At 46.8% G+C, this 27,515-nt stretch overlaps 1 protein-coding gene across 1 annotated transcript in view; it reads right to left on the bottom strand.

Annotated features, from left to right (window-relative positions):
• Positions 1-1,293: 1,293 nt before the first annotated feature.
• Positions 1,294-27,515, bottom strand: part of LOC147604680 (proline-, glutamic acid/leucine-rich protein) — a 31,874-nt gene continuing 5,652 nt past the window's right edge. Inside the window, exons 6-13 of the mRNA XM_086795065.1 lie at positions 5,020-5,079; positions 4,792-4,921; positions 4,513-4,706; positions 4,121-4,314; positions 3,879-4,006; positions 2,894-3,192; positions 2,553-2,805; positions 1,294-2,446 (exon numbers count right to left, since the gene is read on the bottom strand). Coding sequence (XP_086651191.1) covers positions 1,479-2,446; positions 2,553-2,805; positions 2,894-3,192; positions 3,879-4,006; positions 4,121-4,314; positions 4,513-4,706; positions 4,792-4,921; positions 5,020-5,079 — 2,226 coding nt within the window. The 3' untranslated portion in view covers positions 1,294-1,478. The remainder of the gene's footprint in view (positions 2,447-2,552; positions 2,806-2,893; positions 3,193-3,878; positions 4,007-4,120; positions 4,315-4,512; positions 4,707-4,791; positions 4,922-5,019; positions 5,080-27,515) is intronic.

The raw sequence follows: 27,515 nt of genomic DNA on the forward strand, positions 1-27,515 counted from the left end.
GGGTATTATGCCCAAATGGGACTTTGCTTAATGAATATGTCGGCTAGAGGCGAGGTTTTATCAGTGGTGAATTGGAGTCAGAGTAGAGAATATAGGCATGAAAGCTCATTGGAGGTACCTCCATGGTTGAGGGTTGTACATGCAATAGGTTGTACCATGCGCCAAGCTTGCACCACCGCCATGGTCCCCCCATCGAGAGATGTACCTAGAGGGTTAGCATTGACGAGGTTAGTTGTAGATGCATGTGTTGTACTTGATGTGAGATATGTAGGTGTGACACGCATGGGCACTAGGCAAAAGCTATGTCCATGTGGGCGCACTTCTCCAACAGTTCTTCTTTCTTCGGTTCTCTGTCGTCTTCTTCGACATTTACTTGGACATCCCTTTTTTGGAAGATTCAACAATAGTACTTTGTTTGAGACATAGCAACTGACTTTGTGCAAGGCTGTAGCAATGAAGCTCGGATCTCCTCTATGGCTCAATGGACTTCGCATTGTCAAGTACTTGGCATAGAGGCACAGTGGATTGAATGGGTAGAGTGGTCAAGGACCAAGCACGGAAAATCCTTGCCAATTGTAGAAAGGTCTACGCAATGGGTTGCACCATAGGCCAAGCTTGCACACGCCATGGTCCCCCCATCCAAAAATGTACCTAGACGACTGTAGGTAATGAGGCTCAATCCAAATTCATGAAAGAACGGTCCTTATATGTGCATCATCCCAAGAAGCAAGGTTTGGATGTTGAGGATCCATTCATAGGCCGGGATGCCCGAATACCCCGTCCCCTCCATGAAGGGAAGCAAAAGACATCGGCAAAGTAAGCAATGGTGAGTTTAGGGATCCTCTTGGTGGCTAGATCCCCCAAGAAGGTCTTGCATATATTCTTTAAAGCAGAGGTCATATCAAGGGTATCAAAGTAGACCAAGCCTACCATTGCCCAATCCTACAGAGAGAATGGAACCTAACATAGAACCAAGAGGACGGCACGGGACAGATACCTGCATGAGTGGTGGTGCTGTCGGCGTGCTCAATGATGACGATCCACCACCCCCATGAGGTCCTTCCTGTAGGCAGCCGAGGGAGTGGGAAAGAGTGGTCTGAGTGACGTGGGTGTACCCATCAAGGCAACCAGTACCAACGAAGTGCAAGTTGGAGAGATGAGGTCAGCAGTAGGCAATTGCAATATCATCTAAGTAGAGCTAGGAAATACCATTTCTTGTATAACTTCTTTCTAGGGCAGCAAGACAGCTTGGTACGTACATATAATACTTAAATCGACTAAAATAGACTTGTATGGTGATTTTCATTTCTTATTTTCTTGTGAAAGATCTGTTCAAATCAGCAGTGACAATTTGATGACTCTAGAAGTGGTCCTTTCTTTTGCTTTCAACTGGTTCTTGGACTTCTTTGACCAATGCCCTTCGGTAAATGTAACGCTAAACGCTTCCCATTTTAGCAATGACTCTTATAACCACCCCATTAGTCTGTATCTGGATCACCATCAACAATGTCTGGAATCGCATCCGAATCTGACTCCGACAAATTGCGTGTCACTACAGCAGAAAATCCCAAATCAGATGCTGATGGTACTAAATCTTTTTGAGGCTTGCCTAGTTCAGGTTCATGCTGCAAGGTTGATACAGAGATAGGATCATTGGCGGTGACCAAGGACGGTTGCATTTCAGCCAAATTGGCATTAAGCTGTTGTTCAGAAAGTGGACATACAGGAAGCCTGCTGCCCACAGGGCCTGTTGGGGGATCCATCTCCTTGAGTGCAAGCTCAATTTTCCCCGGTTGTCCCCCATACAATCCTGAAACATCACCACTCACATCATTTGTTTGATAATTTCCTGTTGTCATGATCTCACTAGGCACAGCTCTTGGGACCTCTCTTGACTCGGTTAGCATGTCTCCGACCATAGACATCATCATTCTATCCTCATCGTCTGCTAAAGATTGCCTTGCACTAACATTCCCAAGCCCTGTTACCACACTTCTAGGGACATTGCCCAAAGCTTGAAACTCTCCATCAAAGCCTTCCACCACCATCATACTACTTTCGTTCAACACACCTTGCTCACCTCCGTAATCTACAATCCAGCTCTCAATGTCTTCTTGTACATATGGATCCCCTTCAATTTGCATACCGGCATCGGTTACCTTCAAAGACGGCTGCGCCAACTGAGATGAGTATCCATGACTGCTGACAGTTGCAGCAGTAGTCACAGCAGTAGGCGTAGAACCTGCTACTCCCTGCAAAGACAATCCAGGCCTTTGCATCTGTGAAACCAAGTTCTCAGAAGCAGTTCCTCTCCCAGGAGTAATGCTTGGTGTTGTCGCTGGAGTGTTTGCAAATGGCAGGGACCGGGGATGAATGAGAGGCTCCAGGGCTAAAAGAGCATGTGCACAAAATTCAGCAACTTCAGTTCCAGCAGCCTCCTGCCGACCTGCATCAAAACTCTACATATTAACTACCTGCAAAAAACACACTTATGCCAACACTTTAGTGCAGATGAATTAACAAAGGCCCTTAAGGACGAGAAGATACGAAACCTTTACGAAACACTGCTAATGCCTGGGAAAGGAAAGGTGGACGGTGCATGCACGGAGACAATATTGAAGCCAGAAATGCCTTGTATGCTGCCAATTGAAAAGACCCTGAAGCAAATGCAAGTGATTCCCCTTTACAAGAAGTGTCCTCCAATACAAGACTCGGTGATAAGGGCCCTGCTGATGCAATCAAGGCAACATTCGCAACCACAGAGTCCACCTCTGTCCGCCAGTGGTCTGAGCGCAGTGACCCTCCCTAACGCAGGTAGCAGTATACATGTTAGTTAGAGACATGTAAACCTTTTCAGAGGAAAAAAACTTCCACTCATAAAGCAGACACTAACCACTGTCAACAGACCCTCCATGGCTTCTAGAGCAGCAATTTGAACAGCGACTGTACAAGTAGCGTCACCCATGTCAGCTCCAGTATCGATTGCCCCTAAGGCAGGAAGCATGTCCATCTGCATACTCCCAGGGTCCTTGCGCTTTCTTGGATTTGGTGAGTGACCCCAGCCTGACACTCCGTGTGCCCAGGCTGGCACGTTAGGGCTATTTATAGAGCATGGCGTACAAACACTCACAGCCCCCTTCAGATCAGCTAACAAATTGTCGATAAGTGCGGGTGCAAGTTCTGATGCCATCCCTGTCCACAATAGAGACAGTCATACATAATGAAAAAGTTTTCAACTGCACCTATGTATATAATCACAATCTTTTCATTCTGTCCCGATTTTATTTTTTTATTTTTTTTTTAACAAGTAGAAACTACACACACATGCACGTACAAGGAAACAACTGTCAAATCGCCATCCTAAACATAATCCCAACAGCTCCAGACCACCCACGAGTACAGGCTCAACGCAGGAAAATTAGATAAGGTGAAACCCCCCGAGTATGAGGCCTCCAAACAATAGACCACCTTGCCCATGGATACTGGATGCATCCTATACCACAACTGACAACCACCAGGTTTGGCACTCTAGATCCAGGCCCCACACTGTTTTTAAAAAGAAAAACATTCAATTATATTTAACTGAAGCTCAATATATCTAATTGCCATCAGGCCCACACACTGTGACTCAACCAGTTATGTGCATACCCATTCCCTTAAATAGGCCCCATGCAATAATAAGAGCACTGCCTTTTATGGGATTGTTACTGCAGCCGACTCAATCATATATCACACCTAGAATAGCTCATGTGCTAATAATTGTAACCCACGACCAGTCTATGCTAAGGATGGGCCTAGCATCTGTCACTACATTTTTTGGCATTTAACAAACACTATAACACAATTTTGCTAATGTGGTGGTCAACATGTTCACATACCTACACCCATGGATATAAGCAAATGCTTGGAAATGTTGTACAATTTTATTCTCAAGCTTGGTAATCTGCACCGCCCAAAATATTCTGTCAAGAGGCGTACTATATCTGCGGCACGCGGCAGTAGCTGACTGCATGGCAAAGAGGAGGTAGTTACTTTCCACACAATGATTTGCAGATGCTAAACTACTTTATTAAGCTCACTGACTAACATAAACAGGATATTCATGTGGCCAGTTTGATACCTTCGAACTCCACAGAGGGTTGCATACAACAGATCTAACGCACGAGAATGCAGCGCAGGCAATTCACAGCACAGAGACACCTGTTGAGCACTTGACACTGGCACTCCAAGTACAGAGGCCGATCGGTACGGAGACCCATCCACAGATAATATTCTTGTTATAAGTGCCAACAGAGCAGTCAATGGAACTGGCACCTTAAGTTTAGCCATGCCAGAACAAAACAAACATTAAGCACTACTTTTTCCAGGTGTTTCAAGTGCCTATAGAGATGCATGTGTGCATGCTCATGCCAGCATGTAAGCATTCACGTGCGTGTGTGTGTGTGTGTGTGGGGGGGGGGGGGGGAGAGAGAGAGAGAGAGAGAGAGAGAGAGAGAGAGAGCAAAACCATACCTGCACTGGAAAACTATTGACCAATAGATAATCACAACACTGCATAAGCACTGAGATTCTTGGAACTAACAGTTGCCAGAATTTTTTAGCACCTTCTGTCATTGCATTTGCTACAACAGACATGCCACCCAAAAGCCAAGTTTGTTCTTGGCCCCTTGGCATCAATGCGGCCAGGACTTTCTTTGCTATAGTGCCTGCAGGAAACCAACATATTGCAGAGATTGCAACAGCAAAAAAAGGGGTCACAGTATCAAAGCTTGGGAGGCTCCATACACATACCATCTTCCATTCCTGCAAAGGCATCATCCAGGTGAGAATTTATGGCAAGCAACATCCTTCTGAACAATGAATTCCAAGTAGCGGCGTCACCATGGGCCTTTGGAAGCAAAGCCAAACACCGTGCAAATTTCTGCGTTTGAGAGATTTCACCATTTAATCCTTTGACAAAAACTATCCAACGTTTCTTTCATTTCAAATCATGGACAAGAAAATAGATTTCCTACCTACCTGAGAAAGTGATGCACTGATGTCCACTTCCATCAGCTTTGCCACAAGTAGTGCTTCAACCTACAAAAAGAAAGCTCGTTATTAATGACTTGCCACTAAATCATTGAGTGTGTTTGACCTACTTCCACCATTTGGGTGAAAATATGACTACACGTCTGATACATAAAGTCATGTGAATTAACCAAAGGCCTTTATGATTCACTTTCAAGGCATATCCTTTTAGCTGAACCTTCATCTGAAAGTAGTATATCGTTCACACGGTTGGCTAGGATTAACTGGGGGTTGAAGAGTTGATTATTAACCCCAAATACCAAAATTATTGATAGGGCCATGGACCCATACAAGTGAGTAAGTTGCACGTGACCAGGTGGGCCGCACATTGGGTCAAGGCCATCACTTCCACTAGAGTGACTAACAGAGTAATTGCTCATGTAGACCGTCAAGAATGTTCGAGTGAAGTCAGATGCCTTTGTGGCCTCAGCCCTGTCCCACGGGAGCACTGACATGTCACATAGATTATTCTATTTTGGTTTGAACAGCCAGTAATTCAAGTGTGCCTGTCGTGGATTTATGTCTAACGTCGTGCAACTGAATAACAGAGAAAAAGAAGATCGAAATAGAGAGTCACATGCACAACACACTTCTTCCTAACCTAATGTATATTTATGTACAAGAAAATGAGATACAACAGTACTCTCCCAGTAAAAAAAATGTAGATCTCCGATCTCAGCCCAATCACTGCTTCTTATATAGGGCCAGATGTCCTAGTCAGCCAGCAGATGTGGAATTGAAACACCCCTTCTTATATAGGGCCAGATGTCCTAGTCAGCCAGCAGATGTGCTGTCGGCCTATAGAAAGGGTCCACGACTCTGTCCACACCAGGCCAACTGCACCTATCCAACCTGACTGTGCAGTACCTGACCAGCCCAATGCTGCCCACAGCTTCCTAAACTATAGTATATTTATGTACAAGAAAATGAGATACAACAGTACTCTCCCAGTACAAAATGATACTGAAAATGTAGATCTCTGATCTCCGCCCAATCACTGCTGTAAATCACCCTCGATCAGCCCCCAATGTAGAGAAACACTTCGGGACTCCAATCGCTTAGAAGAAATGATGAGTGACTGAATATTCCACCCATGCTTATCTAGGGCCTTGATGTCCTAGTCGGCCAGCAGATGTGCTGACAACCTGTAAAACAGGTCCACGACTGCTCCTGTCCACACCAGGCCGACTGCACCTATCCAGCCCGTCTGCCACGTGGCAGTACCCAACCAGCCCAATGCTGCCCGCCATCCATCTGCTACTTGTCTGATGCCTGTGTTCTGCTCGGTTCCTGTCGACCACTTCCAGGTGGATTCCAACTACCAGTAGGGGTGTCACATTCTCCCCCAATTTTGCAGCTGTCCTCAGCTGCATGGCATCCATGCAAATTGTCCTAACAATAAAGAAAAAGACCCAATCCTGGCTCACCCAAGATGCAAATTGCCCCAAGCATTGCATGATCACGTTGCATCCAGTTCTGAGGTTAACATTCCATCCTCACCTCGTCGGTACAAAAGGCAATAAGAAAACTGCCGACTACTATGATCAAGCATGTCTATCAAACATTGCACCATCCTAATAAACCCAACACCTGGTTTCAAAGTGCTGACTCTTGTAGAGCATCATCCTGTACAAGATCTGGCACAACGGCCCCTTGTAGAGAACAATCATGATTAAAACTCCATTTACCGATGAATCACTGCACATGGACCACCACCCCTGGCTTCCCAAAGCTCCACATATGCCTACCGAGATAATTCAAAAGGAAACACACAGCTCCTTGGAATTGTTGCATCAATTGAGTATCCACTAGTACATCCGGGCTCCAATATGCTCAAATCCAACACCTACCTGTGGAATGTACTCCAAAAAAAAAACTTTTGCATCTAACACCTTCACTATTGGGCTGCCCTATCTCATTTTTCTCCTTCTAGCTCAGTCGATCTGCTCCCTTCACTGGCACTTTATTTCCTACACTCAAGGTGATTCACAATGTCAAGCGTAGCAATAATGATGATGTGCAGCGAGCTATAGGACAGTTTTATCACGTTGAGGACACACTAACATTAGACACAGGGTCGAGACACCCTGCTGAATGCTGCTATCTGAGATGCGTTGAGATGAGAGACTGAAAACGCTGATGACAGATGATGTCCTGGACTGAATGCTGAGGTCTCTATATATATGGGGGTACTGATGCAGGTCGGCCAGCCTTACTGCAGTCGGCCAGTACCTGAATGTCCACGACTGGCCACCAATGCCATAAATGCCAGTCGGCTGGTCATAAATGATGTCGGCTGGTCATAAACGATGTCGGCTGCCTCCACCATGTCCCAATGCTTGTCTAGATGATTAATATGATGCTACAATGCTGAATCCAACTCATACCATGTGGTACATGCTGAAAACATTCATTTAAATGCCTGAATAATGCCTGATAAATCCTGATGATGCTAATGATGCTAAAATGATGCCATGTCACTGTACACCTGAATGGTGTGCACGTGACATTTTGCCTCAAATCCTCGGTTACGCATAACTTTGCATCCATCATCATATTTTCCTCTTTCAAGGAATAGTGATTAACTGTTTGACCATCCTCTAGCTTCCACATAATCCCACCAAAGTCTTCATCATGCACATAGTGATCTCTCATAGAATCCAACTCTCTATGATAGGCAATGGTCACTGAATGTACCTGTGGTCTCCTAGATAGAGCATCTGCAACCACATTCTTCTTTTGAGGTGTATGGATAATCTGGAAATGAAACATGGACAAAAAGTTTGCCCACCTCATATGCTTCTCGGAAAGCTTAGTTTGGGTCAGAAAAATTATCTCAAACTTTGATGATCCGTCTTCACACCGTGAAATCGGCACCAAGCAAATAAAGCTTCCACGAAGTAAGAGCATGAATCATGGCTAGAAGTTCTTTCTCATTAACCTGCAAGTGTTTCTCAGCATGTTGCAACCTTCGGCTCTCGAAGGCAACCACGTGCCCTTCTTGTTGCAAAATTGCCCCTATACAATCCCCACTTGCATCACATTCCACCACACAAAAGGTTTCACTAGGTCTGGAATGACCAATCCCGATCGAGTAGTAAGCTTCTCCTTAAATAATATGAAGGCATGTCTCGCTCACCCCACCTGAAGAACTTTCTTCTTAGGTTAGATCATGCATAGACGCAGCATTGGTGGCAAAGTTTTTAATGAACCTCTTTTAATAGAAGCATAACCCCAAGAAACTGCGCACCTCATGTACGGATTTTAATTATGGCCAATTCTCGATGGCTTCAAGCTTTGTTGGGTCCATCCGCACTCCCTCCTTAGACACTATATGTCCAAGTTAATGTATCTCTTCTAAGAAAAAATCACTCTTCTTTCCATTGATGAACAACTTGTGCTCCCACAACTCCTCGAATACCTTAGCTAAATGCTTTCTGTGTTCCTCTTCAATCTTGGGAAACACAATGATGTCATCAAAGAAAAAGTGCCTGCATACTTTCGATGTGGTCTAAAGATCCAATCCATCATGCGGTTGAAGATAGCTGAAGCATCTGTAAGCCCAGCGACGCGTGTCAGTTTAGGGTTTCTGAAATTTCTGTTTGTACGTGTCCGTACAGCTCCATACACGCATCCATATCGTCCATGCATATACCCATACAAGTCTAGGGCTGACCGTACATTTGAAAAGCAAGTTGGAGAAGGTGTTGATGGCAAAGAAGAAGCTCTCCATGATCATAATGATGCCCACACACTCCACGATCTCCTTCATGATGCTACAAGAGAGGTTCAAGCCTTTTTATACTTGAAAAGGCCTCTGCTTTTTGCCAAAAGCTTGTCCATGCTTTTGCTTTGCCTTTTCATGCTTTGCTTTTTCCTTTTTGCCTTTGCTTTTACTCTTTTTACTTTTATTAATAAAATATTACTTAACTTGTGGTGCTTTGCTTTTGTGGCTATAAGGCCTTGCTTTTTGGCCTTAGAGTTGCTTTTTGAGAAAGCGCCTTTTAGCTTTTCGGTCCGGCTCAATCTCCTCTTTTCAATGGTGCCCTTGGCTCGCAGTCAACCCTATTTGACTTTTTGCTTTTTCGTGCTTTTTTGACCAAGAATGATGCTTTTTCTTAATCAAATCTTATGGACCTTGTCCCCATTGTTGGAGGTGGCAATGCTCGGCCAAGTACATCCATATGTTCCTCGTACATCCATATGTTCCAAGGTACATCAAGTACATCCATATGTTTCAAGGTACTAGCCCCATTTGGCGAGTTTGTGCATCTCAGTCTTTTCCATATATCTATGGTGTCATCTGCTCATCTGGCAACATCTCAATGTGTTTTCTTTAACCGATGTCTTTGTTCTTGATGGTACATCTTCATGGCCTGTCACATGTGTTAGATAAAATAAATGCATACTTACCTCTTGCAAAAACTAGACACAAGCTAGTCAACAAACAAGTATGCATCATTCGCGTCTACTGGGTATTCCAGGTACTAGCCAGGTAGTCTAGACCCCAGTGGACTATCACATGCCATAAATCCAAGCATTGTCCATACATCAAAAATAGCACACAAAGTCAAAGAAATTCAAACATACATCAGTATGCAATACACAAGTAATGATCCTCCTGTTTATGGATTGTCCTGTCTGGTTTCATTGAAATTGTGTTGAGCCATCTGGCCACTAGGACCGCTCAGACTATCCTAAAGGCCATCTGGTCACTAGGACCGCCCGAGAGTTCATCAATAGTCATCTGGGCCATCTGGTCGCCATGACCGCCCAACTGCCTGACTATGAAATCCAATATAGTCATTTGGGCCATCTGGTCGCCATGACCGCCCAACTGCAAAATCCAATACAGTCATCAAGTTCCCGTGCACTCTTGTTGTGCAAACATCCAATTTTCTCTCCACGTACCCTCTTCATGGTGTCGACCCAAGAATCAGAGTTGGAGCCCCTCGTGAAACGCCAAGGCTTGCCGGCTACGGAAGGTACCAATGCCCATCTTTTTGACGATTTTGTGTCAAAATCAGATTTCCAAGAGTTCAAAGTAGCTCTCGAAGCTTCTTCGATGGAACGTCAGGCACAAATCGCAGCCCAGATGCAAGCTTTGCAGAACTCCATCGCTCTATTGACCACTACCCTCTCTACTTTCTCGGGTGTGGATACCTTGGCTTCAACTTTAGGCCCCAATATTACTCCGGAACCGTTCGGGGGCGAACAAAAGCAGCGAACCAAGGAGATCGTGGACACTTGGCTACATAAGTGGCAAGTTCACTTTCAGTTTCATCCATATGATGATGGAAAGAAGATCCAATTGACAGCACGTTTCTTGTCCGGCAAAGCTTTGCTTTGGTGGAAGGAACTCAACCCTAAGCCAACGACTTGGACACAATTTGAAGATATCTTCAAGAAAGAATTCCTCAAGAAAGAGGATGATTACGATGTTGTTGCCCGGTTTTCAGCTTTGACCATGACCTCGCAGCACCTCACTTATGAGGTCTACCTCCAGAAGTTTCGTGACTTGCAAATGAAAGCTACAAAGATGGATCCCACTACTCTTTTGGGGTTTTTCGTAGCTGGTTTACCAGACTCGTACCGATTACAGGTTAAAAATAACAAATGTAAAACTTTGGACGAGGCCATTCATTCAGCTCGTATCTATGATGATACGATGATCTCTTCCAAGTCGAAACCCGTTACCGAGCATGGGAACAAGCATAAAAGAAAGTTCTCCGCACCTATGGCTAACACGACTGAAGGCAAGTCTTCGGACCAACCTTCGAAAAATTCAAGTTCGACACCCGCGAAGAAGAAACGACTCCTTAGGGCTTTAAAGCTCAAGAAGGAAGGACGTTGTTTTATCTGCGAAGAAAAAGGACACATGCGTAACGAGTGCCCAAAGAAAAAGGGTACCAAGACAAACGCAGGACCCAAGCCAAAGGCAGCTAACCAGTTGTCTTTGACAGGTACGTCAATTACTGTACTTTCTCGCCCTAGTACTTGTTCTGATTGTCTGTTCAATTCTCAGATATTTGGCTTGCATGATCTTCTCCGAGTTTATGGAGAAGTAAATGGCCATAAAATTCACATTCTTTTAGACCCTGGCAGTTCGCATAACTTTGTTAACTACAAACTTGTGCAGAAATTGAGTCTTGATACGACACTCAGCGACCATACCTATGAGATACGCCTACCTGCGGGAAGGCAAGTTTGGGATCGCAAGGTGGAGATGCTTCCAATCCAGATTCAGGACTACAAAGATACTCTGGAATGCTTTGTTATGCATCTGGAAAATATAGACTTGTTATTAGGGATTGAGTGGTTTAAGACTCTTGAAGTCCAGATAGATTGGTCTAGTCATATTTTTTCTTTTCAGCATAGGGACACCAAGTATAGTATTTTAGGTGATTGTATCCATCCCTCTCAGGGACCTCTTGTAAATACAATTGATTTTGGAAATATAATGAATTCTTCTTTGTATACCGCTTTCCATTGTGTATTGATTCCACTTTCTTCTTTTCTCATCCCTTCCATGGATGTGAATGAATTAAGTGTGTTTGAAAGCAAAGAATTACAGAAGATACTTGATTCATTTCAAGATGTATTTCCTAAGGAACTGCCATCGGGTTTACTACCCCATCGTATTGACTTGATCCCTGGTGCTCATCCTGTGAGTATTCCACCTTATAGGATGAGCCAAGCCGAGAAAGATAAGTTGGCTAAACAACTCGCAGATTATTTGAGGATGGGCCAGATCCGTCCAAGTAAATCACCTTGGGGTGCACCTCTGTTGCTTAGGAGAAAGAAGGACAATACTTGGAGAATGTGTATAGATTACAAGAGATTGAACAAGCTGACATTAAGAATCGTTATCCTCTCCCTAGATCAGATGACCTGATTGACCGGTTAGCAAGAGCGAAATATTTCACGAAGATAGATTTACGTACTGGCTATCACCAGATACGTATTCATGAAAGGCATGTCGAAAGAACCGCCTTTCGGACTAGGTATGGCCAATACGAGTTTCTCGTATTACCTTTTGGGTTAACCAATGCTCCAGCCACTTTCCAGCAAATGATGAACGATCTTTTTCATGAACATTTGGGGAAATTTGTGGTGGTGTTCCTGGATGATATTTTGATATATAGTCGTACTCTTGAGGATCATGTCAGACACCTCATGATTGTCTTATCTATTTTAAGACAGAATCAACTATATGCTAAGTTAAGTAAATGTGAGTTCTTTATGACCGACATCATTTACTTGGGACACAAGATCACTAGAGATGGATTGAGCATTGACTATGACCGAGTTCAGAAGGTTTTGGACTGGCCTATACCGCGAACAGTGAAACAACTTCGTTCTTTTCTCGGTTTTGTTGTTTTTCTTCAGAAATCTGTACGGGAGTACTCTCAGCTCACACTACCGATGACCGACTTATTGAAAGGTCGTGGACGTAAGTCAAATCAACCTATCACTTGGAATAACGATTTGGATATGGCCTTCATACTTTTGAAAGATAAAGTCAAGGAAGCACCTATCTTAGCATTGCCTGATCCTAGTCGGCCTTATGTTCTTGAAATTGATGCAAGTGACTATGCTATCGGGGCTGCTTTATTTCAAGATGGTAGACCGGTTGCTTTTGAAAGTAAAAAGCTAGACGACACTCAATCTCGTTGGCCAACCCTTGAGAAGGAGCTTTATGCTGTGATTCATGCTCTCAAGGTTTGAAGACATTATTTATATGGCTCCAAGTTTGTGGTATTGACTGATCATCAGTCAATCAAGTATGTGTGTGATGCGGATGATTTGAGAGGAAGGAAAGCTCGTTGGGCAGAGTTAATGCAAGACTTTGATTTTGAGATCCGTTATCGGAAAGGATCCATGAATAGTATTGCAGATGCGCTTAGTCAGATTAGAGAGGTGAATACTTTGTCGTTCACCGAGATTTCTACTGACTTATTTCAGTCATTGAGAGAGCTTTGCAGGACTGATAGTTATTTTGGTCCATTTTGGCAGAAGATCCAGGACGGGAGCTCATTGATTGACCAAGACTCGATAACTGAGCAGTCTACTATTCAGGCTGCAGGAGGCCAGTGGATGATTCGGAATGGTTTACTGTTCCGTAATGACAAAATTTGTGTACCACAGATCCCGGACATTAGGTCCAAGATTCTGAGGGAGTGTCACGACGCCCCTTCTGCTGGACACCCTGGGGTACACAGGACACTATCATTAGTGAAACACACTTTTTATTGGCCGAAGATGAAAGGGTATGTAGAAGATTATGTTCTCAAGTGTCAGATTTGTCGGGCAAATAAAGCTGAACGCTTTAGACAGGCTGGGTTGTTGCATCCTTTGCAAACCCAAGGTAATAAATGGGAAAGTATTTCCATGGATTTTATTACCGGATTGCCAAGAACACATCAAGGCCACGATTCTATTTGGGTTATGGTAGATCGCTTGACAAAAATGGCTAGTTTTTTACCGACCCGGAAGACTATTATAGCTACGCAATTAGCTCGGCAGTTTATCGAGCAATTGTTTAGACTGTACGGGTTACCACAGGACATAGTCAGTGATAGGGACTTTAAGTTTACGAGTGATTTTTTGAAACTTGTTTTTGAGAAGTTGGAAACAACTTTGAATTTGAGTTCCTCAGATCATCCTCAATCTGATGGCCAGACTGAAAGAGTGAATCAGATTTTGGAGGATATGCTTCGAGCATATGTATCCAAAAGACAGAGTTCATGGGAGGATTATCTTCCTATGTTAGAATTTGCATATAACAGTACTAAGCATACGAGTACAGGGTTTAGTCCTTTCATGCTTATGTATGGTTTTCAACCAAGATCACCTGTTACAGTAGGATTCTCAAGACTTCAGCATGATGCAGCACGTAATTTTTTGCAAGATGTGCAGGAAATGTTACAAGTTGCAAAGGAATCTATTAGAAGTGCTCAAGACCGAGACAGGTTTTATTCTAATAGACGTCGTTCACCTAGAGAGTTCTCTGAAGGAACGATGGTGTATTTGCGAGTTCCGAAAGATTCCGAGACTTTACGAACAGGTAGATCTCCGAAATTATCCCCTAGATACTGTGGACCATTTCGTGTTACACGACGGATTGGTTCAGTTGCATATGAATTGGATTTGCCTTCTCATGTGAAAGTTCATCCTGTATTTCATGTCAGTAGACTTAAGGAAGTACTGGGTGGAGCAGATCAGTTAGTTACTCCTCAAGAAATTATAGATGTCCAGGACATGACATTTGTTCCGCACGAACCTGAAAAGATTCTTGGATTTCGTGAACGAAGATTGCGTCATACGCTTATCACGGAATACAAGATCAAGTGGAAGGATCGTGTTGAGGAGGACGCTACATGGGAGACATTGACTTCTCTTTAGAGAGATTACCCTGGCTTTTTAGTGAGCTCAGGAGTGAGCTCTTAGAGAAAGGGGAGTATGTCATGTGCACAGTGTCTATCTACCGTCGTGTGCTATACGCATGCAAGACTAGTTTCGAGGCTTGGGGAAGCTTGGAACTAGGCAGGCTGATTGACGAGCTGAGTTAGGGAAATACTAACGGGCGGGCACCCAAGTATGGACGGGCGGGCGGCCAAGTGTGGACGCCCGATAACCGGCCAAGAGCTTATAAAAGGGTGGCCAAGGTTAGTTATTATATTATAGAGAGTCTCGCGAGTTTGTGAGAGCTCTATGGTCTTGGAGCCTGGATCTAGTGCAGACGTGCACCTGCATTGTGCTGCCGAGGCCGACAACAATCTCGAGGCCCGCGAGGGCAGCTTCGTGGCGGTATGGGACGTCGCGAGAGGAAGAGATTGGTCAGTACGTCATCCTAGTTAGCTCAGCTCGTGGCTCGGTGGGGACAGCCAAGACTGTGGGCTCGCCCACGGCTGTCATGGTTGGGAGGTGAGTCAAGCCTGCACTCCCTTTCTTGTTTGTTTGTTCGTTTGTTTGCAGGATTCGAGTTTCGAACCAAGATCGATCACGAGGGGATCCGTGGGGATTTGACAGACTCTCACCACCCTCTCAACCACAATGAGAGGGCTTCAGAAGCTCAAGGTCACTATTGGCACGATACATCGCCAAGACCTTGGGCCTCTTGATAACAAACTTCACCAAGCTATGCGCAGTGCCAAAGATATCAACAATCCACCTAATTTTTGCAAGATCTTCAATGAGCAAGTCTAGGCTAATGGGATGCACATGGAGTCCATACAATCTACGAGAACTCATCCTCTAGCATCCGTCCCATAGAGAGACAGTTGCTACTATTGTTAGTGACCAAGCTATGCACGTGCCAAAGATATCAACAATCCACCTAATTTTTGCAAGATCTTCAATGAGCAAGTCTAGGCTAATGGGATGCACATGGAGTCCATACAATATACGAGAACTCATCCTCTAGCATCCGTCCCATAGAGAGACAGTTGCTACCATTGTTAGTGACCACCTGCACTATGTTTTGTGGGCCCATCTCCATGATAGCCTCCCGCAGGTGTGACTATATAAACTCTCATGTCACCACTGTCTCAGACATAGATGCATCAATGGCATGCAAAAACATAGTGCCCTTACAAGAGAACACCAAAACATTGTACACATTCCTCTTGCGTATATCTGACCACCCATCACATAACAATGTGCAACCATACTTGGTCCAAGTGGCTTTTAATGGCTCCATCTCCACCTCCACCGCATGATGCTCTCTTCTGAGCTCTTTAGTGCGCAAGGTCTCAAAGGAGGGTCCCTCCCACTAACGTCCAATGCAGTTGATTGCCCTCATGACCTTTTATCATGGGGTGTGCACAATGTGAAAAGACAAAGCGCATTGGATGAAAAGCCTAGTGAGTTTTCTAGTTGCATCATTAATTGCCTACTTTTGCATGCTTGCTCTCTTTAGAGAGGCTCTAGGTCCCGCAAGCAAAGGGCTTCATGTTTCTGTGGGACTCGAACTACTAGCACCCCCGAATCTTGCTTGGCTCTCTGCATCCTCCTTTAAGCCCAACCGTGTTCTCTTTGATACATCACTTGTAGCCTCACTAGCATCAATATCCTCAAGCAGAGACCCACAACTATGTCTTGCCAATTGCTATCTTTTCCATTCTTATAGCTTGGCTTTGATGTTTGCAAGCACCAATTTGCATGCACCACCGTCTTCCCCAATTAAACCTGAGAAATGAGCCTTAACACGGATTACGGTACCTCCTGACCAAACCCTGCAAAAATTACATTCCCACTTTTGGGTGCCTGAACAACCATATCTTGATACAGGGGTGACATGGACCCACATGGCATCCCTAGTGCAAGGCATCTTGACAAAGGCACGGCAAGATTGGCACCTTGGCATGAAAACCCCAAAATTTCAAAATCTTTTTTTATTTGCAAAATCGAAGAAAAAAGGCACAAATCAGCACAACCAACCTAAGAGATGGCAGACACGGAAGCTAAAAAGTGCAGGAGAAGCTAGAAGGGGCTGATTTTTGCAATGCAACAACTTCTTCATTGATTTTCACATGCGCATTTAGACGGTTTTTTTTTTTTAAGAGCGCTCTGGAAAAAAAACACCCAAATCATATTGAAAACGGGTGGGAGAGAAAGAAATGCGTTTCATTCGAAAGAAACATTTCTGAAATGTTTCGTTTCATTAAAAATGAATGAAACATGTTTCTTTGCAACTATGTATGGGACGCTAGGGACTTTGCACGTGGAGCCATTTTTTTCCAAAGCAAGTATACATATCATTTTTTTTTTTTGGGGACAAACATAGACTGTTTTTGGGAAAAAGCAAGGATGCTGTTTTTTAAAAGGCATATACGCAAAGTTTTCCACAAAAGCAAGAAAGTTTTTTTTGCAAACTCATAAAAAGCAAGAGAAGCTTTTGCATATCCGCCTATACAAGAGCAAGTTTGTTCTTTCTCTCCATCATCATGCATGGCAAGAGCTAGAAACTTGTAAATTTGAAGCTGCCAGTCCATACTTCATCATTTCCTAGGGCTTTGGGCGCTTTTACCCGGTCAGGACAGCATACTACCTTCTTTTTTGTGCGATGGCAGACGCTCTACGCTTTGTTAACAACCTGTCAGATCAAGATCATGAGGATGACCATCTTGTGGCAGAGCGCCATGCACCAGAAGCGGCAAATGACTTAGAGCAGCACAGACACCCTAGACAACGCCACTCCCAGAGGCACATTCCTTCTACATGAGGAAACACCATCTTTTATCTTATGGAAATACATGAGTTTGGATCCCATCAAGCTTTGACATATTGCACCTTTGGTGGCCATCACTATCTACTTGGAGAACTTCTTAGTTTTCACTCTTGCATTTACATTATACTTCATTTAGATGCTCTATGCATCTCCCTCCACACAGTAATTACACGTTTGCATCATCCTTGGTCTGATGGGCCCTTCTGGCCCCTCGCATCTTGTCATGAGAATATATTTTAAGTCCTCTAGAAAAATATTATTTATCCCCTCTTGAGTAATTTGGGGACGCCTAGGTTACTCTTGCGTCATGCCGGCTAGGTTAAAAATTTTCAGAGAATGATAAGATTAAATGTGCAGTCAATCATTTGGTAGACAACGCAGCTTTATGGTGGAGTGTAATAAAGCAAGGTCGTGACAAGCCAAATTCTTGGAAAAGATTTCAACGGCTGGTTAAAAAGCACTTTTTACCCTCACAATTCAAGTCTAAAGTTAGGCACCATGGGACACTTTGCATCAACTGGAAAAGGAAACTATGTCACAATATATAGAAAAGTTCTGAAATACTTTATTACAGGTGCAGGTTGTGGAGAGAGTTAGCGAGAAGGACCAAAAGAGGAAATTCATTTCGGGCCTTAGATCTACCATTAGGACCGATGTGAATATGTTTCGACCTCATTCACTATCTACTGCAATATCTTTGGCAACTAATTCCGAACACAAAAATGGTTTTCCTAAAGAGATTAAAGCACATGAGGGTACTTCTTCTAAACCATTTACTAAATCTTTTTATGCTCCAAAGAAGATGTATAAACCAAGTTATGACAAAGGCAAGGACGAGGTTAAAGGCAACATGAGTACCAACAAGAAAGTCAATGGTGGAAAACCGAAGGCACCTCCTATCAAATGTTTCAAGTGCCACAAAGAAGGTCACATAGCACCGAATTGTCCGGAGCGTACCAAGAGTTCGACACCAGCAGCAGCAGCCGCTCGAGTCAATATGATTGAAGAAGACGACAATGAAGAAGAATCATTCAAGCAAGAGGGTAATTCCGATCCAGACTACTCAGAACAAGAAGGTAAACCTCATGTTCATTCTTTGCTTAAAATAAAAGGAACAATAAATGGACATGAAGTTGTTATTTTGCATGATGATGGTAGTACACATGACTTCATTTCTGAAAAGGCACTTAGAGCATTAAATCTTCATTCTTCACCTATGCACTATAAAGTCAAAGCAGCATTTACTGGAACAAAGTATAATTGCATGCAAGAGGTGAAAGGTTTGGATTTATGCATGAAGCCTTTAACAGAAAAGAGGGATTTCTTAGTTGCACCTTTACAAGGGGTAGATATAATTTTGGGTATGCCTTGGAGACACATGTACAACCCTATTATAGACTATGACACTCATAGCATTTGTCTAAGGAAGGACAATTGAAAGTATTTTCCTCCAGTGTCTAGTCAAAGGAGAAATGAGTCCTTTGTTGAGTCACACTCAAGCAAAGAGAGCTCTAAGAAAAAAAGAGAAGACTTATATGGTATGGGTTAACCAGCTTGATGCTGAGTCTGACACATCCAAAAGTCCAAAGTTTGATCTTTTTATCTCCAAATTTAGTGGCTGTTTTATGGAAGATCTACCTCCAGGATTACCTAAGTCTAGGCCTGAGGATCATAGTATTGACTTATTGCCTGGAAATTCTCCGCCTTGTAAAGCTCCCTATAGAGTCAACAATTTAGAGCAAAAAGAAATCCAAAACCAAATCGAAGACTTACTAGAGAGAGGCCTTATTCGACCTAGTAGTTCACCTTTTGGAGCTCCAGTCCTTCTTGTTAAGAAGAAGAACGGAACTTTCCGAATGTGTGTAGACTACCGTGCATTGAATAAGATTACTGTCAAGAACAGATATCCTATTCCTAGGATAGATGATCTTCTTGACAAGCTTAGAGGATCAAAGGTCTTTAGCAAGATTGACCTAAAGTCTGGGTATCATCAAGTTCGTATGACTGAATCTGACATTTTCAAGACAGCTTTTAGAACACAAACTGGTCACTATGAGTTTTTGGTTATGCCATTTGGTTTGACCAATGCTCCAGCTACTTTCAGCCGTATGATGAATCGCATATTCCTTAAGTTTCAAAGTTTTGTTATAGTGTTCTTTGATGACATTCTTGTTTTCAGCAAGGATCGACAAGAGCATGAACAACACTTGGAACAAGTGTTCAACCTTTTGAGAGAAAATGAATTGTATGTCAATCCTGAAAAGAGTTCTTTCTTTCAAAAAGAGATTGAATACTTAGGTCATATAGTGTCGGCTGAAGGGATTCGTGTAGATCCTAAGAAAATTGAGTGTATAGCTTCTTGGCCTAAGCCTAGCAACATACATGACCTTAGATCTTTTCTTGGCCTATGTAATTATTATAGGAAGTTCGTCAAGAATTTTGCTTATATTGCTCATCCTTTGACTGAACTCCTTAAGAAAGCTACAAATTTCAATTGGACTGAAAAGCAAGATAAATCTTTTGCAACACTCAAGAATGCTTTAACACAAGCACCAGTTCTAACACTACCTGATTTTCAAAGACCTTTCTTTATAGTAGTGACTGATGCTAGTGGCAAAGGATTTGGAGCTGTTCTTATGCAAGACAACCATCCTATTGCTTATCAAAGTAAAAAGCTTAAGCCTGCAGAGCAAAATTATAGCACATATGACAAGGAATTAGCAGCAGTAGTGCATGCTTTGAAAATCTGGAAGCATTACCTAATGGGTTCTGAATTTCTTATCAAGACGGATCAACAAAGCATTAGGCATTTGCTTTCGCAACCCCTTATTTCAGATAGGCACATCAAATGGGCACTTTCATTCAAAGTTTTCAACCTATGATTCAATACCAACCTGGAAAGACAGAAAACATTATATATCTTGGTGCAACAAGACTGGCTCGCTGAAGCTCCCGCCCCCCCTCCCTGCTCGCGTTGCCTGCACAGCTACGCCCGTCGCCTTCCCTGCCTGTTCGCCCCCTCACCTCCCCTCGCTCCTTGCGCCTCCCCTTGCCCCCCCGCCTGCCTTCGCTGCTGCGCCCTGCATTGCCCGCCGCCTATCCATTAGCCCCTCCCGCCTACATTCACTGTTGCGCTCCCTCCCGCCTGCCTTCGCTCTGCCGCCGCCCTGCTCTGCTCGCCGCCCTTCCTCACCTTCGCGCCCCCCCCTTTCTTCGCGTCCTCCTCCCCTCTGCAGCGCCCCGTCTCCCCCCCTCCGCCAGCTCGCTCCCCCCCCCCTAGGGTTTCTCCTTCACCTTCTCCCCCCCCCTCCTTTTTCTTGCTTCCGCCTCTCTATGTGCAACTCGGTTCTAGCAGGATCCCGCCTTCGCCGCAACTTCAGACTCTGATGGAGGCTCCTCCCGCTCCGCCTCAGAGGGACTCATCCGCAGCCCCCTCGCCCGCCCCTGAGGACACCCCCATCAGGCTCTCTCTTTCGCCAGAAGAGGAAGCGAGCCTCACCGCAGAGGTGGAACGCCCCCAGGCTCATTCCACCATCTGCCGTATAGTCGACACTCGCCCCAACAGAGGGGAGATCAGGGATCTTCTTCAGGCCCACCTTCTTGCAGATGTGGGCAAGATCCTGGACGTACAGCTACTGGGCCGTGGACATTACCAGATCGAGTTCGAGGCCGCCCAGAGCGTTGCCAAGGTCCTTGCCATGAGTCCCCTTGACATCAGGGGTGCTCGGGCTTTCTTCAGACATTGGCAGCATGGATTTGACCCAGCAACCGGCGGAGCAGGGAGAGCGCCTTTTCCATGTTACAGTTTGCTTCCCTGGACTCCGCCGGGAGTATCTTCCGCTCCTCTCCAAGCTCGAAGCATTGGTGGGCTCGGTACTAGAGGCTGGCCCCTCAGCAGCTTCAGTGGTGGCCAGAGCAGCTGGGCTACCTTCGGTCAGAGTGTTGGTGTCTGACATCTCCTCCCTTCCTAAGGTCATTCAGCTACCTAGGATAGGGGGGGGGATGGATAGATCAGAGAGTGGAGTTCTCGGGGCTCCCGAATTAGTGCTTCATTTGCAGGCAGGTCGGCCATCTGGCCAAGGCCTGCCCTCGCAGGAGACCCCGACCCTCACCACAGCAGCAGGCTACTGATGGCCCGCCCACAGATTCAGCTCGGCAGGCTGCCTCCGGGACTCCTGCTCAGGCCACAGAGACCTCGGAGTGGCAGCCTGGACAGGGGCACCGCCGAGGGAGACAGCCACAGCAGCACGCCCAGAGACCGCTGCAGCAGCAGCCACAGTCTCAGCCTCACTGGGTTCCCGTGAGGAACAGCTTTTCTCCCCTCCAGGAGGAGACTCCCGCGGCGACGACTGAGGACCAGGAGATGCCAGCACCCCCTCCTCCACCCCCCCACCCCCGTCCCCTCCCACCGCCTCGCTTCCACCATCGCCTCCTCCCGTCTCCGCTCCGGTTTCAGCAGTGGCTCCCTCTCCACTCCCCTCGCCCCCCCCCTCCTCCCCCTCCGCCCGCCTCACCTTCCCGGGAGGCCCTGGCAATCCCCTGGCGTTCACCTGCAGTCCGGAGGGCGCTGAGCACTGACCTCGCTTGAGCATCACAGAGGAGACCTACTATGCCGATTCAGGCTTCACGGATTTCATCTATCCGCAGTCGGCTGAGTCGCCTTGGCATTAGACAGCGCTCGGAGGCTTTTGATTATGCCTTCACACGGCTTTTTGGAGCAGAGGGCCCCCATGAGCCAGCACCCATCCGAGTTCATGTAGTGATACCTCCGGCCCGTGGGGAGGAGGCACTAGACTCAGCGGTGGCCTTCTCGTTCCCTCTATGTGGCCCTTGCGACCGGGAGTGGACTCTAGAGCTCGCTCTCAGCACTTTGAAGACTCAGGCAGTTGAGTTTTCTCATCACATGAGCGATCTGGAGGTGACAGATGTGATAGGCCGACTTTGGGAGTTGGCTCATTTTTTCTTGGATCCCGGGAGTGTGGATACCTCAGGGATTCGGCATTTGGTCGTTCGCATAGTGGCAGATTTAGCACGCGACCCTGGATATGTGTGTATACACGAGGTTGCTCTGTTAGAGCGGGAGGCAGTCGCCATGGGCCACAGCCACTGGCACCTGATCCGGGATTCTTGCAGTACACCGGGTGGGCAGATTCGCAGCCGCTCGGATGGGGACTACTCTTCATCCAAGCCGCTTGCGAAGGCCCGCCGTACGGCTGAGACAGCATCCACCTCAGCAGGGCATCCATGAGGATCATCTCATGGAATGTACAGGGCCTTGGCGGAGCACATTTTATATGCTATCGTGGTTGCTTGAGGCAGGAGCTTCAGAGATGCCTGGTTGGTGGCAGCATTGATATTTTGATGATGCAGGAGCACCACTTGGGTGAGAGCAGGATCCGGAGATATGGTTCGGTGATGCCTGGTAGATGGGACACTTTTTGGTCTGCTGGGTTTGGTCCTTTGGGTGGACAGGGAGGAGTATGCATGGTCATTGCAGATGTATGGCGACAGGCCATTGTGGATCGAGGGATCATTGTGCCTGGTAGAGCACAGTATGTCATTCTGAGGATGCATGATGAGCTATTGGGCGTGCTCAACGTCTATGCGCCCAATCATGCTAGTGCCAGAGCAAAGTTCTGGACCCAGGTTACGGATGCATTGCCAGAGGCCGCACATTGGTGTGTCGGGGGAGACTTCAACATGCTTGAGGACCCGGCAGATAGGGTGGGAGGCAGTCATGTTACAGTGCACGGCACGGAGCTTGCAACTTGGGACCGGTTTTGCATGTCACTGAGGATCACTGATGCATGGCAACATGGGGCTTTCTCTCGGTCTCAGGACAGTCTTAGTTTCTCTCGGTCGGATCGCCGGCAGGGAGGGACTAATCTATCACGGATTGATCGCTTTTATGTGGGCGACTAGTTAGGGGAGCGAGGGGGCTCCGTCGGCATTCTCGCTGGCACCTCATTTTCAGATCATGCGCCAGTTATCTTGACATTGGAGGAGAGGACACGGGAGCCCAGCTTGCAGTTGAGGATCCCAGAGAGGGTACTTACAAATCCCAGTCTCGCTGAGGACATTGAGAGGATCTGGCATGATAGTCAGTGCTCTGACCAGGATGCAGCGGGCCAGTGTGCCCAGGGACTCATCGATCTTAGCTCTTTTCTGCACGCTGCAGCTTTGACACGGCTGGGAGAGATTCGCGAGCGGGAGCATCAACTGAGACGCAGCCTTGCTTCGCTACAGCGCCTTCAGGAGCAGCAGCTTGCAAGTGAGTGGGTGGCGTCCCAGCTGAGCCAGGCACGCCAGGAGGTTAGAGAGGTAGAGGAGCAGAGACATGAGTTTTACTATCGTCGTCAGGCCTCTCAATGGACGCAGCTTGGTGATAGAGTGACTGGAGAGCTTTTGAGATCACTGGACCCCGTCATGCGCGAGCAGGAGTCCGCCAGCTTGGTAGACTGGATGGATCGGTAGCTACTAAGCTCGGGGAGATCAGAGCCATTGCCACTGCATTCTATAGAGACCTGCTTTCAACGGAGCCAGCCACTAAGGATCGAGATGTTTGCAGACAGACTGTGTGGGCCCATGTGCAGAGGAGGGTCACAGACCGTATGCGTACAGTTCTAGGTGCGCCTCTGTCAGAGTTGAGCTTGCCGAGGCCTTGAGGGTCCTGCCGCGACATAGTTGCCCAGGGGAGGACGGACTGACGCCGGCCTTTTTTATGCGCTATTGGGACCTTTTGGGGCCAGGCCTCCGCAGGGGCTTTCAGCATGTTTTGGACACTGGGGTGATGCCGCAGAGCTTTTCAGAGGGTTTGATCTATCTTATCCCGAAGGGGGAGGGAGTATTAGATGATATTCGGCATTGGAGGCCTATTACGATCCTCAATACTGTCTACAAGGTCTTAGCAAAGGCCTTGAGTTTGAGGATCCAGCCCTTCCTGGGGGAGTTGATTCATGCTACTCAGACAGGATTTGTCAAGGAGCGCAGTATCCTTAACATCTTTACTTTCTGGGAGGCGACGGCCCGAGCTAGATTTCTTGGCGAGGACTTGGTCGTGATGCTTCTCGATTTTGAGAAGGCATACGATAGAGTTGATTGGGGTTTTTCTTAGAGGGCACTATGCTTCGCCTGGGCTTTGAGCCAGGATGGATCAGAGGGGTGGCGGCTCTGTATTTCACAGCTCGCAACCAGGTGTTGATTGCAGGAGGACGGGGGCCGAGTTTTGAGCTGACCAGATCAGTCCGTCAGGGGTGTCCCCTCGCCTCTTTTCTTTTTCTCATGTATTTGACGGCAGAGGAGGTTGGTTTGAGAGGACTTCAGCTCCCAGTCCGGGGGAAGGACCTGCTTGATGCTGAGTTTACAGACGACACGGGCTTATTTTTGCATGGCCAAGAGGCCAATCTTCTTCAGGCAGAGCAGTCGCTCCAGGTTTTTAGTGCAGCTTCGGGAGCATTGATCAATTGGCGCAAGACAGTGGCCTTTTGGATCAGTAGTGCTCCCACTCCGGCATGGAGCCCGGACCCCGGTTTTAGATGGATTCCTCCAGGCACAACAGTGCGGTATTTGGGATGCCAGATTGGCCTAGATTTGTCACCTGAGCAGCAGATTGCCCCGCTTCTTCTGAGCATTCGGAAGAAGCTTTTGTATTGGAGTACAGCTCGACTATCCTTGGCTGGGAGGGTGGTGGTGGCAAATCAGGTGCTGTTAGCGACCATGTGGTACATTACGTCTTGCTGGATCTTCTCGAGCTCTTGCATTAGCCAGGTACAGAGGCTGATCAAGAACTTTCTGTGGTCTGGGCGGGACGGTCAGCCAGCTCGGGCAAAGGTTGCATGGGCAGTTATTACACTTCCGCTGGCTCAGGGAGGTTTGGGCAGAAAGAGCTCCTCTTGCAGCGGCTGCAGGCTCGGGCGTCCCGAGCAGGGGGCACTTGGGCACCAGAGATTCACTGGATCTTCATAGAGATGAGGAGGACAGGCCTCAGTAGAGGAAGGGAGAACAGATTTGCTTTGAGTATCCTGAGAGCTTGGGAGCTGCTGAGACCGGGGCTCTCTCAGCGACCTCCTTCTTGTGTTGAGAAGCCGGCCAGACAGCCGCTCATCTGGAGCCCAACGGTTCGCACAGAGCAGGGTCATATGCTGGGTTCTCGGCCTTGTCTAGCCTGGGGGCCTTTAGCGACAGGCCCAGCTCGCAGTTTTGGAGACTGGCAGGCCTTCTGCAGTCTCCCAAAGGAGATCCAGGTGGAGAGGCTGAGTCACTTCAGAGGGGGGTTGATTATGAGGGATGATATTCAGGAGGCACTCACAGAGGAGTGGTTCACGCCTCTCGAGCCAGTGGCCCCACGGTGGATGGGAGCCTTTACACAGTTGGAGATCCTGATTGCAGTCAGAGCTTGCACTGAGGATGGCAGTTGCCTCTACTATGAGATTCAGGATGAGGGCAGACTCCAGAGAGTGGAGGTGGAGTCGTCGTTGGTTGCAGAGTGCACCTTTCAGAGGATTCGGGTAGTGGCCGCCGCTTCTCGGAAGTGGCATATTGACCCCGACCCTGCTGATGTGCTCCCGGATTGGCGCATATGGGCATATGCAGCGCGCCCCTTGGCCCGGCTACAGTGGGACCCCGGGGAGTACGAGTGGCATGATCCTTATGCATCCCTTGAGGCCACAGAGATTACCTTTTTCCACTATACTGTTCGGCTGGGGCGGCATATTTTGACGGCGAGGAGGACGGTCTCTCCAGCGGCGGCATATTTTGACGGCGAGGAGGACGGTCTCTCCAGCAGCGGCAGCGGGGCATTGGCGGCTACAGGGACTCTCACAGGAGTTCCTGGAGGATTTTTGGGCTTGGCTCTGGGCTAGTCGACAGGCCCGCAGGATCTCGACTTTTCAGTGGCTGGTCGCCCACAGGGGCTCAGCAGTTGGCACTTGGCTTGTTTACAGCGGTCTTCCGGCGGCCTGCGTCCGATGCGGCCACCCTGTGGAGACACAGAGACATTGCCTTTGGGATTGCCCTCAGGCGCAGCAGATTTGGCTGCGGATGCTGCGTATTCTGGCCCCTCTCTCTCCAGAGGGTATGTTTACGTGGGGTGCCGCTGCTTGGTCGACTTCGTCAGGGCCTGCTATGGACTATGAGATGGAGCAGGGCAGTCAAGCCATCAGATTTATTAGGGGCTAGCCTCGCCTGGTTCCGGCACCGGATTTCTCGTCCGCCAGCTGGACACAGGAGAGGGATTTACGATGGGAGCTCCTCAGCAGCCTCACCATCTGGTTCACCTGGAGGGCCCAGTGCTTTTCGGTCTTTGAGGGGAGATTGGAGCCACCAGCAGAGACTGTACGGGGAATTTGGCAGGAGTTGATCCACACCCTGCGAGGACAGTACGACCGCATCCGGGGAGACTCGGATGAGGCGATCTTGCGGCGCCAGGCCTTTCACACCACTTCGCGCTGTGGTCCCTTCTACACCTTACACACGGGATCCCCCCGTTGGCACTACAGGCCACCTGTTTGGCTCTCCCCCCCCCCCCCCTATTGTATGATTTAGCCTCTCAGTCCTTTGTACTGATGCTTGTATTTTGCAGCACCTAGGGAGAGTCTCCCGGGCTGCCATGCTGTATTCACTGCTCTGTTTCTCTTATGAGCAGGAGAGCTCTTTTGTAGCCCTACGGGCGTTTTTTATATAACTAATGAAAGGATCTTTTCTCGAAAAAAAAAATACCAACCTGGAAAAGAAAATGTTGTTGCCGATGCTTTGAGTCGAAGACCAAATATCAACAACATTTCCATTATTGAAAGTAAACCATTTGTACTTACGAAAGAAACTTATGAAGTTGATCCAGATTTTTCTGAAATATGGATCAAATTGCGTGAAAACAATTGGACACCTCAAGGAAGTTATTCTCATAATGATGGCTATCTTTTCTTTGAGAAAAGATAGTGTGTTACTCAACCTTATAGACAGCTTGTCTTGGAAGAGATGCACCAACCACCATTTGTGAGACATAGAGGAGTTTCCGCAACACTTCAAGTAGTTTCTCGAGAATTCTTTTGGCCTCATTTGAAGAATGATGTAGCTAAATTTGTAGCTGAATGTAACATTTCCCAAGCAATTAAAAGCTACAAAGGCAAAGCTTTAGGATTGCTTATGCCTCTACCCATTCTTGATAGACCATGGGAACAAGTGTCTATGGACTTTATTACTGGTTTTCCTACTA

This window comes from Cibotium barometz, chromosome 61 (genome assembly GCF_041138505.1).
Source record: "Cibotium barometz isolate CiBa-2024 chromosome 61, ASM4113850v1, whole genome shotgun sequence".
Lineage (NCBI taxonomy): Eukaryota > Viridiplantae > Streptophyta > Polypodiopsida > Cyatheales > Cibotiaceae > Cibotium > Cibotium barometz.